The sequence below is a fragment of the Ambystoma mexicanum genome, chromosome 8 (assembly GCF_040938575.1).
Source record: "Ambystoma mexicanum isolate Mex_15411 chromosome 8, UKY_AmexF1_1, whole genome shotgun sequence".
Lineage (NCBI taxonomy): Eukaryota > Metazoa > Chordata > Amphibia > Caudata > Ambystomatidae > Ambystoma > Ambystoma mexicanum.
Window position 1 is genome coordinate 478372700 of NC_090929.1, and position 15715 is coordinate 478388414.

At 46.3% G+C, this 15715-nt stretch overlaps 1 protein-coding gene across 4 annotated transcripts in view; it reads right to left on the reverse strand.

Annotated features, from left to right (window-relative positions):
* DVL1 (dishevelled segment polarity protein 1) overlaps positions 1–15715 on the reverse strand; it is a 940598-nt gene that overhangs the window by 12443 nt on the left and 912440 nt on the right. For all 4 annotated transcript variants that reach the window (XM_069610109.1, XM_069610108.1, XM_069610110.1 and 1 more), the window contains 2 exons: positions 15325–15492; positions 7751–7957 (listed from right to left, as the gene is read on the reverse strand). In XM_069610109.1, coding sequence (XP_069466210.1) covers positions 7751–7957; positions 15325–15492 — 375 coding nt within the window. The remainder of the gene's footprint in view (positions 1–7750; positions 7958–15324; positions 15493–15715) is intronic.

Genomic DNA, 15715 nt, shown 5'->3' on the forward strand with positions numbered 1-15715 from the left:
GTAAAGAAGAAAAAGAGAAGGAAAGGCATGTGGGAGATGGCCTCTGGAAGGTTCAAGAAGGGTGGACACAATGAAGCGTGTATGCCACTCCACGCAGGATAGAAACAAAAAAGCGTACCTCAACTTATGACCGGGAACTCATTAATCGATTGCTAGATTTCCCCACCTCCCAAAGAGGGAAACTACCTGGTGGTTGAGCCACCACTCGCGAGGCGGGGCATAGGAACGTCTGCTGTGGCCGTCTTCTTGAGGGCTTGTAGCCTCTACACGCGGAAAGCTGAAAGCATATAGTATGACGCACCACCCGTATTCTCATGTCCACTGCCACGGATCACAGCTAATGTGAATCTGTCTACACGCAGAAGCAAAACATTGTTCCTTTCTATAAGATCCTTTTTACCTTTGAGATATACAACAAAAAAAAATACACTTTCCAGGCAGGTCAAATTGCCTTCTGTCGGAAACTTAGTGTTGCCGTCTGTGTTGCGCAGACATCCGGATACTGAGTGGATTGAGGCGGGTTCTGGTGGAGTAGATGATTACATTTATCAGGTTCACGCGGGACAAAGTGGGATTTTTGGAGACAGGGATCAAGGCCGAATCTTGGATCCAATGCTAAGGGAGCTGCATTGGCGTCTGAGGTCTCCTAAGGCTGGAACAGACAGCTACATGTGCATAGGAGGCCTAACTAAAATCACGGCAACCAGGTGCAGGAGCCAGCGGTAAAGTGGTTCTGGGTTTTCTAGATAGCTTAAACATTTTTCTTTGGTAGCGGTGACCATCTTTCTAGTCTCTGCAGTGGTAGCCCTGAAAATAGCCCAGCTGTTAGCCAATTCCTATTTGGGCTATTTCCATACAAATTCAGTGATGGAGCACATATGACATCGGCCATTATTCCATGTATGCAATATAAATAAAACATGGCAGCCTGCAATATCCATATAAAACCCTGGAAATAAATGTCTTATTACAGGCTAAGTTGTGACATCACAAACCACCTGTAATAAGAAAATGACATGGCAACCGCTCTGTAGTCCCTTATTACGCTTCAGTTGCGAGGTCACGGTCCCTGCAGCATGAGCCAGCAGAGAGCAGAATTTCAGCTGTCAATGTAGCACTTAATTAGAGCCATGACGAGCTTGTCAAGGTCCTTGCTCGTAAAATAGGTTTCAGTGACACTTTACAGCCATTAATTGAGAATGATTTGTTTATGGCAGAATGTTTAAATTTGTGCACTGCTGGAGTTTGACATCTGATCACGAATCAGAATGTCAAAATGAAAAAAAAAAATTCAATGCATTTTAATACATTGTTCAAATGATTCTACTGTGACACGCGTGTGGCCCTGTATTAGAAGGAATAGAATACCCCCTCCTGTACGTGAAAATGAGTTTGCACGTCACCTTGGAGTTATGTGACAGTATAAAGGAATCCAGCCTGTGTCCTCATTCACGGAACTCCTCAATGACTTGCAATATTCTTAAATCTTAGATGGGGTACTTCACGCCATACAGATCACATTTTATTTTGCGTTTTAATCTCCATTCCTTGTCCTTCTAATCATTATAGCAACAGGCGTTGCTACTATCTCACGTACTAGTCCACAATGTGGATGAAAGGCTGAGCCGATGTTGCTGATTGGAACTTGTGGCCTGCAGGGTGTCGCGAGATTCTGAGGACCTAACTTGTGGAGCTATCTCACTGAGTGCATGCGCGATAAGTGCAGAAATTGCCCATATTTTACTGCATGCACTACAATTCTTAGAGTATGGCGATATCAGACATAAATTGACATTGGAATGCCCAGCATCCTCATTATTACTCATTCAATTCACTGGGTCAAAACACCTTCAAATTGGAATTAAGACCATGCAAGTTGATGGGCACCCTGCCAAATCTAAGTTTTGTGGGACAATTGGCCTCTGTGGCATGGAAAGTTGGTGCTCTAGTGCAAGGATCGCAAAATCTGTATATCGTTGTTTCATCATGAGGCAGTATTACGACTGCCTTTTAAACGTGAATACAATTACGAAAAATGCAATCGATTTGTTTTTTGGGGGGCTGTGGAAAAGGGATAGTGGGCTGTGAATAGTTAAAATTAGGGGCAGGAGGGTAGGTTTGGGGGTGGAACCCCCTAAAAAAAAAATAAAAAGAATTGATGACATTTTTCAAAATGGTATACATGCTTAAAAGGCAGTCGTAATACTGCCCGACGATGAAAGAACATAGAACTGAAAACTCTACTAGCCTCTAGTGGGATTTTTAAGAATTTGCAAGGCCTGCTCTAGTGCTTACCGCCTGGTGGTGTAAGATATCCATGCATTTGCTCAATTTTCCCGTGCCAAGGCTGCACTACCCATCATCATGGTTTAGTTTATGCAGCAATTCACTTGATGCAATTCGACATGTGCATGGTGTTACTCCCTGCATCCATGCATGGAGTGCTAGCGATACATTCGGGATACCCGGAAACATAACTGCTGAGAAGATGGCAAGAGACCTTTATTCCAGTCAATCACGTTTGCCTGGAGTTCGGCACACCTCCGAATGGGCACGCTTATTTCCAGAACATTCTGGACAAATGCATACTGCTGGGAGGGGCCGAAAGAGGCAATTCTAATGTCGCCATACAGGCCCAAATCGTTTGGGAGCTGTAGGACCATCAGAAGCAAGGGCCGAGGGTATCAGGAGAGCTGGGGCAAGTGACAGCCGGTCATTTAACACAGGGGTAGATGTGGATTCTGAGATGGCCGACAGCAGCTGCTTCTGGTGCCAACACTTTAAGGAAGACTCGAGGGCCCAAACTCATACGAGTGAAAAAGAGAGACAGACAGAGAGAGCGACAGAGAAAGACAGAGACAGACAGATGTCATTCCCTAATGCGTCAGAGGGAAAGCCTGAATGCCTGGCTCACCAGAGAGAATCCATGGTTCCTCTGAAGGGACCCTAGACAGAGATGTTATTTGCACCTCTGCCCCTATCTGGATCACATGATCCTTGACGCCACAGTGAGTAGCTCTTCTGGTTGTGTTGATCACAGAGGACCCTCTGAATAAGAGCCCCTGGCATCCATACTGCTCCTTCATTTTATGTGCGCGGGTACATCTGTCCAGACCTTTATTGGGTACCTCCATATGCCTACACGGGTCTCAGTGTGTCCCAAGGCTGAAACTGAAGAGTCTTGAAAATGCCTAGGCTAAGGAGTCATCAGAATTTTGATGGAGGGCTTAAGTGTGTTGGTTGTAGGGGAACGCATCATTGCTGACCTGGGTTGTTTAACTAAAATGCCAATAAAGTTTGATTTTGAAAAAAAAAAAAGAATTATGATGGGAATACCCATGTATGTTTAGTGGATTGTTCTTCAGGTGAAATTAACATCTGCCCAGTCAGTGGGAGGCCTACCATAGTATCTTGTGTCAAAGAAATCAGATTGGAAGAGCACAGCCAAGAAGGTCTGTGCGCACCAATGCATGCCCCTTCTGTGGTATCGATGTGCCCTACAGCCCCCATAGTTTTCCTGAGGCCTATGGGGGCTGCTAGAATATCCTAGGCTTTTTAGCAGTGCTGTTTTTCCTGGATATGTCTAGATTTCCCTATAGCCTGAAGGTCAAGTGGTGTGTACATTTCATTCGAGCGCCTAGGTGGCACTATAGGACAACTTTTCAAGGTTACCCATTTCATGCAGTTACTTGGCAAATCAAAAGGTTTCGTTTAGAAAGACCAATGCCAACTAACAATAATATATAACTTTGTGGTTTTTACTGTTATTGTAATTATGTAACCTAAAGAAGCATGTTCACCCTGTTGTTCTACAATTTTGAAAGCAAATTGTATTAAGAATGTAAAGGTATTTTACTTTTAGAACATTTGTAGCTTTTGCATGACACATTTTGTAAAAAAAGGGGAACATTTATCCATTTTCCAACTTCAAACTCGTGTGCAAGACTATTTTCGTTTTTCAAAATTTTCAATATTTCTGTATTTTTTCAAACCACAAAACTCACTGAAAAGATCTCACACCCTGGGCCTATGTTGGTAAATCAGCCAACAGACCTATGAATTATGGACTTCGATACCATTTAGTTACCATAGTAATACTTATTTTTACACAGTCACACTGTGGCCTTATCATGACTCATTTAAACACGCTGTGCCCAATTTAAGACAACTGATACTCGAATGGCAAGGCTCCTCTTGAAATGCAACGTGTGAGGACAGTCTGAAATCCTGTCATGTCACTGTAACCAGTGGGGCAGCGGCTCACATTTAATGAAACTAAATTAAGCGATAAGATGACCGAACAAAGGATTTTTCTGCGCATTATTTAAATGCTATCTGTGCATGTACCCCTAGACTTGTCTGGCCCACATTATATGTTAATGGGTCTGGTATATGGCAGCTTCTGCCATTTTCCTAGTCTCTTGGTGCTGATATATAAAAGAACAATATTGGAAACAAGGAGGTAAGCATAACATTCCGTTCGTGCATGCCAAAGTGTGTGAATGGCAGCAAGTTGGTGGCAGGGGGTGCAGGCATGGTATAACAGGCGAGAGCCCCGATATTTGGTATTTTTTCCTGGGGTGCCATGAGAAATCGCTCTCTTTCTCTTAGTTAGGGTATTACACTTTGGCCAATATCACAAAGCCTGATTGTAAAAGTCTTCTCAATGAGATGCAACTAAAACATTCTGTGATGACGAATCGACCACTTTTGTGTGTGGATGTGAAGGTCCATAGATTTCAACTACCGATGCCGCCTAACGCCACCAAACATCATACATTGTGATATCAGTCACCTGTGATGACATCCTGCCACTTAGTGGTCATAGAAGGTAATGCTGCTGGAGGGAAAATGGACAAGCGACCGGCTCAAGAAGTGAGAACATTAACAGCCTCAAAATCTGTGGGGGTGGGGGACTGGATGACAGTTTTGAAAGTTGGCAGTGAGTGAGACCATTAACCCATTGTGCTGTCAACCTCTCTAACTATCTAAGTAGATGCACATAGCTCAGGAGGTCGAATAGCTATTGTGCCTTTATTTGGCCCATTTGATGCACCTTTCTTCCCAATTCAGAGGATATTTAGTTCCACAAAGTGATGCTAATCATCGGAGGCACGGGTCATCTAAAGGTTGAGCTACTTAGATGGTATGGTATCAAAAACCCGGTATCGTTGACTGCTCCACTCGATGTGACCAATAGATGGTGGAAAAGAACAATCTCAGTATGTTGACGTGCCAGGGGTCATGGGTGCCTACACTTCAAAGGTAGGACTAGTATGACATGAACGCCCTTAGCAACGCCCTCTTTTGATTCTGAACAAAGGTGTAATCTGCCAAATCATCCCCTAGATGGCAGTAGATCTCTTTCTTCAGCTGGGGCCTCCCTCTGGAACAGCCTTCCTGCCTCCCTGAAACTTAAGGAGAATCATCTCTGGTTCCGGAAGCACCTCAAAACCTTTCTCTTTGCTTCTGCTTTTTCTCCTCTGCTCGCTGCTGAATTTCCTGGATGATACCGAAACTGCACTGGTTACCTGGCCACCCTATGATCTCGGGCCCGGGTCCCCTCCCTGCAATTTGCATACCTGCACTGCCTTGTTGGAAACCCCCACACTTGGGGTCTGTTTTCTGTATCCCTACAGTCCAACCACCAGCACTTGACAACTGATGTCTGCACTTACCCTTGCACTTGCCACCAGCTAGCCGCACTTTCACTTATTGTTATTTATTCTATTATCCCTTGTTCTGCACTGTCCCTTCCCTCTTCCCCCCTGCAGTTTCATTTTTCCCCGTTCCCATTCACTTGCACGATCTCAATGACACTTGGCCTAGTAGGATCGCTGTCTTTGTTTTCCCTCTGTTTCCCCTCCCGTGCCATGTCGCCCCTTGAAACACTTGTGTTTGGGCGCATTATAAATGCCATATCATATCATATCATATCGGAGAGCTTTATCAATTCGGCAACATTGTATGAGTGCTTTGTTGACAATACTTTCGTACCAGTTTTCGGTTTGTCTGGCAGTGCGGACATTACTGTCGACAGGATCGACTCTTTGGATAGCATGACTAGAACTGGTATTACTGCGTAAACTCAACCTGATGCTGATAATGTCTCTGACTGTTTGCTTGCTGCACGCTCTCATACATGTACTGAGGTACTTGAGCTACACACAGATGTTCTATGGAATGATTCTTCTACTGGTTTCATAGACAAGAAGAATACTCCTCTAGCTATCTCGTGTAATAGAAGGTCTGGCTGTGGGCGGTATTAGTGAGTACTCTCAGAACATCGCTCAATGCCTATTTGATAAGAATCCAGTCTATCTTAAGCAGAGACTGAGTATAAAACTGCACGCTAGGGTTTTAAGACCAAGCCATAGCAATCTGCTTTCTGTGCCATGATTTAAACTGGAGAGAGCAGGCAGATGTGCTTTTAACTTTCTTGCACAAGATCTCTGGAACAGTTTATCTTCCCAATTGCAGTCTGAGAACTCTCTCGCACCTTTTAAGAAGGCATTGAAAACATTCTTTTTTACCTAGGCTTTGCTCGTTTTAATTCTGCTTTTTTAGCCTTGCTAATGTTGCATTCTTGCTTCATTCTGTGTCTGTTTGTGGCTGTGTTTTTATTATTTTAGTGTGGTATCTTGTTTTTATGGTGTTTTATGCATTTACTTTTATGTTTCATGTGTTTTACTATGGGCTCGTTTAGACCCGTTTGGCTCCGGGCCTAAGGAGCGTTATAAATGTGTAAATAAATAAATAAATGCACAGACGAGGTTTTAACTCCTTTGTCCGCTGTGTTTTTTACTGCCGTACTGTGACATCCAGCACCATTGAAGGTCCCCATAAGATAAAGGTCTTCAAGCTACGGCTTGCCAAATGTTTTGGACTATGGCTCCCATTATCCCACACTAGTGACTAGGCTAGCTAAGGCTGATGGTAGGTGTAGTCCAAATCATCTTGGGAGCTAAACGGTGCAGGCCCCTGCCATAATGACTGACGTCCTATGATACAAAGCCCTCATTTTGAAGAATGTATCAATACATTTCTTTTGACAAGGAGACACAATTGAACAGCCTATGTAAATACTGAGACAATAACATACATATATTATAAAACATTATCATTCTGTATTTTTGCCCAGATGTGCCACCTAAAGCTCACTGACACCCTTGTTTCTGGACCGGCAAACTAGGAGTCTGCCTGCCGGAGCCACTGTGCCCAACAGATCTGACCCTGCCGGGCACAGCGGCCATGGTAGGCAGACCAGTCATGGAAGCGCTGGCGCCATTAGCAACGGTGCCAGTGCTTCCGAGTACCCACTCCCATAGAGTCCTCTAGGACTCTATGGGAATGGGGACTTACATTTAACAGCGCCTGACTTTCCGGGCCACCAGAGTTGTAATCTCCCGGTGGCAACGGGAAGTCATGCGCTGGTAAAATTTTACAAGCCCAGCGGCAACCCGCCGGTAGCCCCGGTAGTGTTACCGCTGGACTCGTAATGAGACCCAATCTATTTTTTTGGTTCAAAATATGATCTAGAAATTGGAAGCACTGGCAAGTCATGCATTCTTTATTAAGCCATAAAGACTTTTGGTGAGATGAATATCCGCCAGCACATGAACTGAACAGGGCCACAAAAACAGCAAAGCACAGAGGGCCACTGAGGTGGGCAGGGAGGGGCAAATCGGGCCAATGGTCAAACATGATGGAGCGAATCAGGTCAGGGAGCTTGCGGATTCTAATGGCTTACCTTCACTCTGTTGGCTCCCAGCACTGCCGCTCCCGTAGCTGAATCCCGGTTCCTGGCACACGGCGGGGAAGCAGGGAGGCGGCACAGCGTACTGGTAGGGGTATCCCTGACCTAATGGCCAGGGGGCTGCCGGATGAGGGAGGGGAGCCAGTGTGTCCTGGTCCGTGGTGCCGGTTGAGCCATCTTTGAGGTTTAAAGCAGCCATATCTGTGAAGGAAAGAAAACAGTGGGGTCATGGGGGAGTTAACGATCAGCAAATCCGCTCTTCAAATGCTCTAACAATCAATATGTTTAAGATCCGATGCTAAACGTGCTAAACCAGCTCAAAGAGACCCAGCCATGCAGAGTCTGGCATCCACTGAAGAGTTCTATCAGTGAGAGAAGTGAGGTGGAAGGCGTCAGACTAGTCCCTTGATTATTCTGCTCACTTGCCTGCAAAGCCTGGACCGAATGCAGTGGTTGAGGTGTAAATAGAAAACTAGTGGTACTCCCACTCTGGCTACAAAAACAGGATGGGGCCAGGGAGGGGCCTGTCTGCTGTGATGTCCCCTTCACAAGATAAGCAGCGGCCACATGTAGAAAAGGAAAGCTTCTTTATTCGTAGGTTACAGTATCAGGATAATACAGCCCTAAAGATATAAGAGAACATAAAATAAAACGGTCTAGAGACAGGAGATAAAACTGGAAGCAAAACAGTTTTTTGCTTGTCATATATCTAATGAGTTTATTTATTGGTCCTTTATAATGCACCTATACATCACATGGTGTTTCAAGGCGCATCAAGACAAGGGGGCTGGGAGACAAGGATAAGGAAAACAAACAAAAACGTTCCTCCTAGGCCTTGGGACATTTGGATCGTGCAAGTGCTGTAACAAAAAATGAAGGGGAGGAGGGTAAGTGCAGGAAGGGGAGGGAGGGGGAATAGTAGGGATGTAAGGGAGTGAGGGGCACAGTAAGTGTAAAAATGAACAGGTTCAACCCAGCACAAGGCTGGAATGAAGCAAACATTTGAGTGGGTGCACGAATTGAGGACTCCATGCCTCAGAGGCTGGGGGCTACAAGACATATGCAGGTAACAGTTAGGTCAAATGCAGCATTGGAAAGTCTCACCAGATGCTACAGAGGGCTATGTTAAATACACAGGTACAGATAAGTAGAGTGCAACATTGGAATGCCTCGCCTCAGGGGCAGGGGGCTACATCAGGTAAGCAGGTACAGGCAGGCACATTGCAACTTTTGGAAAGCCAGACAATCAGATGTGACAAAGTCGGTATGCGCGAATGCAGTCTGGCAATGCCTCGCCTCATGGTACGAGGGGCTACATCAGGCATGCAAACAACAAGAACAAGTTACAGGGTATCGTCGGCATGATGGGCAGGCTGCACAAGTCTTTTGTAGGATTGCGGGTGCAGGATTTGACAGAGTATATTAAGGTGTAAAGAATTCTCAGCAAATTGGGGGACACATAAGAGTGGAGGGTAGGTCGGAGTGCAACAGTCAGAGGGGAAGAAGAAAGGAGAGGTTGTGCAGGTGCGGGTCGGATAGCGTCCCCTGCTCGGTGTGTCGAGAGGCAGGTAGGGCAGGGGGGAATGCAGCAATAGAAAGGCTGCAAGAAAGGGGGGGAGCAGCCAGTTCATGCAATGCAATCCATAGGGAACAGTGGTGGTACTGCGTACGAGCAGATAGAGAAAATAGTCTCAGAGAAGAAGGGGTAACTGTTGAATCTCAACGAGCAGAGTCACACATGCAAACGTGGCCACAGTGAGGACACCTTACCTCCTAATGCATAGGTGTGGACAGAGATGAAAGGAAGAATGGGCTTCGGTATAGGAAACTCAGGGTCTGCTGTTGCACCGTCCGCGCCCAGGCAGGCCCAGACAGGAGCTCCAAAACGACCCTTAAAGGGTGCCCTTAGAGGAGGCCGGCTTTGCCTGCTGGCTCCCTGAGCTGGAACGGGATAAAGGCATCCTCGGCCAATGCCTATACAACAGAGGCGGGCATACCCTGCTGGCAAGGCTTGACGGCCTTGTGGTCGCTGCAGCAGCCATGATGGAAGGGATCAGAATGCATGGTGTTCAAGTAGAATAGCCCAGCGAGGGCTCAGAAGAAGTGGAGCGCCATGGCCATGATGTTAGAAGGGGCAGATAATGCCTAGGCCCAGATAGGAGCTTCAAAATTACCCTTAAATGGGACCTTTAGAGGGGGCCTGCTTGGCCTGCCGGCTCCCCAAGCTGGAACTTCATAAAGGCAGCCTCGGCTAATCTGTATACAATATAGGCAGGCAGATCCTGCAGGCAAGTCTTGGGGCCTCACGGTCACTGCAGCGCCCATGATGGAAGGGATCAGCCCGCACAGTGTTCAAGTAGAATAGCCCAGCAAGGGCTAAGAATAAGCAGAGGTCCGTGGCCATGAAGTTAGAAGGGGTGGATGATAATGCCCAGGCCCAGACAGGAGCTTCAAAAGGACCCTTAAATGGGGCCCTTAGAGGGGGCCGGCTTCACCTGCCGGCTCCCTGAGCTGCAATGGAATAAAGGCAGCCTCGACCAATTTGTATGCAATGGAGGTGGGCATATTCTTCTGGTCGCTGCAGCGTGATGATGGAAGGGATCAGCAGGCATGGTGAGTTAAATTGCTGCGTTAGAACAAAGTGTGCAGGAATACTGCACAGGTAAGCGATTGGCTGTGTCACAGACACCATAGCAGCAGCTTGGCCATCTCTGTAAGGGCTCTCTAACTCTGGCCGAAATGCCACTGCAGGATCTGCTGTTCAGCTCTGTGTGAGGTCAAAGCCACTCTGGCAAATGCAAGGGTGACAACCAAGCAAGTTGCACATCCTGCATCTGTCATTTGAAAAGGCAGTGTGTGAACTGGGAAACTGCATAATACCAGTGATGGGGAGTGCACAGAAGGCGTTTCCTCAATGCTGATTGTTACGAGAGCGCATAAGGGCCAAGGCTTGACTGTAAGCAGGCACAATGAAAACACATGATGGGACCCTATGAATGTCTGAATCTTTCCATCAATCTGTCTTTATTCTCTAAAGAAGCTTCGGACCTGCAGCAACATGTAGATCCTTGTGGTCTGGTGGCTCGAATGGGTCTCAAATTGATAACTGAACTTCAGCTGTGAGCTTGCTCGACTGCCTCCAATGCCGCAATGTGTTTCTGTGGTGGCTGTTGGCCCAAAGACACTGGAGAATAGGCAGGTGATGTGGAGAAGGCAACTCAAAGTGGCTTGAAATTGTACACTGTAAAAGGCAGCTTGTTGGGTCTTGCAGCAGCTTGAAACAGCCAGAGAGTAGTTTATCTGGCTCCAAAGCGATTTGAAGTCATGGACAGAGCCCAATGTGGCTGCCTTTGATCCTGGGCTTCTGTAGGACCCTCTCCAGGGTCTCAGAGGAACGTTATATCCTTCTTCTGCCCTACCCAAGCAGGCCAGTTAACAGAGAACACTTGTCCCAGCCGCAAAAAGGCTTTCTAGGAGCAGGTCACTCCAAATATTCCCCTGAAATGAGTGGCGGGTGGTCTTGCTCCTCCCCTGGAGATTCTTATCTTTACCCCAGTGGTGAGGGATTTCGAGTAGCCTGACACCCTGATAAAATGTCACACATATGTTTCTTACAGGTGAGTCCGGAGATGATTTGATTACAGGAGGAAGGGTCTCACTTCTCTATATGGTCAATTGCCACACTGGATTGATCCATTCCAAGCCTCTGTAAGGGGCCAATCCTGGCTGCTGTAGCCAGGATTTTGCTATCTGATAAAATCTCCCAGAGTGCCTTGTGTGCAAGGAATTAGGAGGGGCCACGGGAAGAAACGGTTGCCTAGGCATTTTCAAGATGGCGGGATCCTTCTTCTAGTGTCAGATACTCTGATGGGCGATTGTATACCTCCCGTCTCCGGTTACCCTAAGATCAAAAAGCCTACATCAATTATACCCTTGGGAGACTTTCCAATTGTAATGGCAGAGCTTCCTTTGAAGCACCAGTTCTTACCATACCCCCTGGTGGTATGTTCTGTCCTACTGGAAAGGTGCCAAGCCTTCCCAGCAAAGAACAAAGGGGACAACCTGGACTGGGTCCAATAATTCGTTTTGGTCAAATTCCCCAACTCCTACAGCAACACACAAAAGCTCTCACAGCAGCAGGAGTCCCAGGAAAAAGGTCCATAATATAATGACGGAAAAAGGTTTTCTTTTGGAATTTGAAAAATGTAATACCCCATAGGCCACTAAATCAAACTAGATATATAGTTTATACATTGTTTATTATTTCTGCCACCAGGCCAAGGGATATATAGGTAACAAATAAAACCTGTTTGCTGTCAAAGGGGTTCACATTTTTATTCCAAAAAAGGCCAATGCGAAATTTAGAATAACTTTGGTTCTAGACATGCTAGAGAGAAACTGTTTAGAGCCCCCCTAACCCCCCTTCCTGATATGATCAGGAATGTACTTTCGAATTTGTAGCAGGGTTGTCAACCAAAAACAGGATTACACTTTGAAAGTGAATAAATCTTAAAAGTGTAGCCCGATTGCTGCTAACATGAATTTAGTTTCAGCAGACTGTAAGGGCCCGATTCATGGAATGTTTTGCACGGTTCAAAGTGACTTTGTACTGCTGAAAAGTGTCTTTGCACTGCCGACACAAACCCTGATTCATGGAACTGTGCAAAGTCCGTGCAAAAAATGCAATGAATCGGGCCCTAAGCCTGCACCTTACTTTCTGTCACCATATGATACAGGATTAATAAGGGGATATGTGTCAATAGAAAGGTGTAAAATATAAAGGGATTCTCCTTAGGGCCAATTACGATGTTGGTAAGTTCAATTATACACCCAATAGCCAGCAGGCTCTTCTGGGTACAAACCCACCAATACCAGAGTGCTGTGTAAAAGAGTGAGTGCTTAGCAGATCTGCGTGACAGAATCAAGCTCCAAAAATTTCAAAAGGTCTGGGAGATTTCCACTGCAGCAGGCGTGACACTTCTCACAAGGCTTCGCCATATGACCCGATGAGGTGAGAGCATACTGCCTTAGGCCCACACCACACCAGGTAGGGTGCTTGATCCTGGGCATCCTGTAAAACAACTCACATTACCTGCAAGCCTCAGGTCACACAGCGAGTCTGATTGCTAGTGCTTCTTACGTGCAATGCAATGATTTGCTGATGGTGAGAGAACTGAGATAACAGGCATATTACCTGCAAGCCTCAGGGTCACACAGTGAGTCTGATTGCTAGTGCTTCTGACATTCAATGCAATGATTTGCTGATGGTGAGAGAACTGAGATATCGGGCATATTACCTGCAAGCCTCAGGGTCACACAGCGAGTCTGATTGCTAGTGCTTCTGACATTCAATGCAATCATTTACTGATGGTGAGAGAACTGAGATATCGGGCATATTACCTGCAAGTCTCACGGTCACACAGTGAGTCTGATTGCTAGTGCTTCTTACATGCAATGCAATGATTTTCTGATGGTGAGAGAACTGAGATATCGGGCATATTACCTGCAAGCCTCATGGTCACACAGTGAGTCTGATTGATAGTGCTTCTGACATTCAATGCAATGATTTGCTGATGGTGAGAGAACTGAGATATCGGGCATATTACCTGTAAGCCTCACAGTCACACAGTGAGTCTGATTGCTAGTGCTTCTGACATTCAATGCAATCATTTACTGGTGGTGAGAGAACTGAGATATCGGGCGCATTGCCTGCAAGCCTCAGGGTCGCACAGTGAGTCTGATTGCTAGTGCTTCTTACATGCATGCAATGATTTGCTGCTGGTGAGAGAACAGAGATATCGGGCGCATTGCCTGCAAGCCTCAGGGTCACACAGTGAGTCTGATTGCTAGTGCTTCTTACATGCAATGCAATGATTTGCTGATGGTGAGAGAACTGAGATATCGGGCGCATTACCTGCAAGCCTCACGGTCACACAGTGAGTCTGATTGCTAGTGCTTCTGACATTCAATGCAATCATTTACTGATGGTGAGAGAACTGAGATATCGGGCGCATTACCTGCAAGCCTCACGGTCACACAGTGAGTCTGATTGCTAGTGCTTCTGACATTCAATGCAATCATTTACTGATGGTGAGAGAACTGAGATATCGGGCGCATTACCTGCAAGCCTCAGGGTCACACAGTGAGTCTGATTGCTAGTGCTTCTTACATGCAATGCAATGATTTGCTGATGGTGAGAGAACTGAGATATCGGGCGCATTACCTGCAAGCCTCACGGTCACACAGTGAGTCTGATTGCTAGTGCTTCTGACATTCAATGCAATCATTTACTGATGGTGAGAGAACTGAGATATCGGGCGCATTACCTGCAAGCCTCAGGGTCGCACAGTGAGTCTGATTGCTAGAGCTTCTTACATGCATGCAATGATTTGCTGCTGGTGAGAGAACTGAGATATCGGGCGCATTGCCTGCAAGCCTCAGGGTCACACAGTGAGTCTGATTGCTAGTGCTTCTTACATGCAATGCAATGATTTGCTGATGGTGAGAGAACTGAGATATCGGGCATATTACCTGCAAGCCTCACGGTCACACAGTGAGTCTGATTGCTAGTGCTTCTGACATTCAATGCAATCATTTACTGATGGTGAGAGAACTGAGATATCGGGCGCATTACCTGCAAGCCTCACGGTCACACAGTGAGTCTGATTGCTAGTGCTTCTTACATGCATGCAATGATTTGCTGCTGGTGAGAGAACTGAGATATCGGGCGCATTGCCTGCAAGCCTCAGGGTCACACAGTGAGTCTGATTGCTAGTGCTTCTTACATTCAATGCAATGATTTGCTGCTGGTGAGAGAACTGAGATATCGGGCACATTCTGATGGCTAGTGCTTCTGACATTCAATGCAATCATTTACTGATGGTGAGAGAACTGAGATATCGGGCGCATTACCTGCAAGCCTCAGGGTCGCACAGTGAGTCTGATTGCTAGTGCTTCTTACATGGAATGCAAAGATTTGCTGATGGTGAGAGAACTGAGATATCGGGCATATTACCTGCAAGCCTCACGGTCACACAGTGAGTCTGATTGCTAGTGCTTCTGACATTCAATGCAATCATTTACTGATGGTGAGAGAACTGAGATATCGGGTGCATTACCTGCAAGCCTCAGGGTCGCACAGTGAGTCTGATTGCTAGTGCTTCTTACATGCAATGCAATGATTTGCTGATGGTGAGAGAACTGAGATATCGGGTGCATTACCTGCAAGCCTCAGGGTCGCACAGTGAGTCTGATTGCTAGTGCTTCTTACATGCAATGCAATGATTTGCTGATGGTGAGAGAACTGAGATATCGGGCGCATTACCTGCAAGCCTCACGGTCACACAGTGAGTCTGATTGCTAGTGTTTCTTACATGCATGCAATGATTTGCTGCTGGTGAGAGAACTGGGATATCGGGCGCATTGCCTGCAAGCCTCAGGGTCACACAGTGAGTCTGATTGCTAGTGCTTCTTACATTCAATGCAATGATTTGCTGCTGGTGAGAGAACTGAGATATCTGGCGGAAGACCTCCCATCCATGGCCCAGACCGCAACAAGCTTCACTTACTGCCGCACAGGTCACCAAACACGTAGTAGCACTGCTCGGAGAAGGTGATCTTGTTGACGGTGTGCCTCAGGTAGCCGTGCTTCAGCATGCTGCTTGCATACTTCCGGGCCTCTCGCCGGTCCTTGAACCCCTCCACCCGGGTGTAGAGCCAGTCCACCACATCTGCACCTGTGGGGATCAGACACAAAACACCTCAGAAACTTTAACTGGTGAGCAGAAAACCAAGCAAAATCACCAGGGCGCCAGACAATAAGCAATTCCATGTATATCATCTATAGTGAACGCAGTGCAAGTTGGTTTATTTTAAAGACAGTAGGGCGTATGCAAAAAGGCACAAACATATAAGAGTAGGTTGTCAAATGGTTAATTTAAGAAATGCCCGTGCCTAACC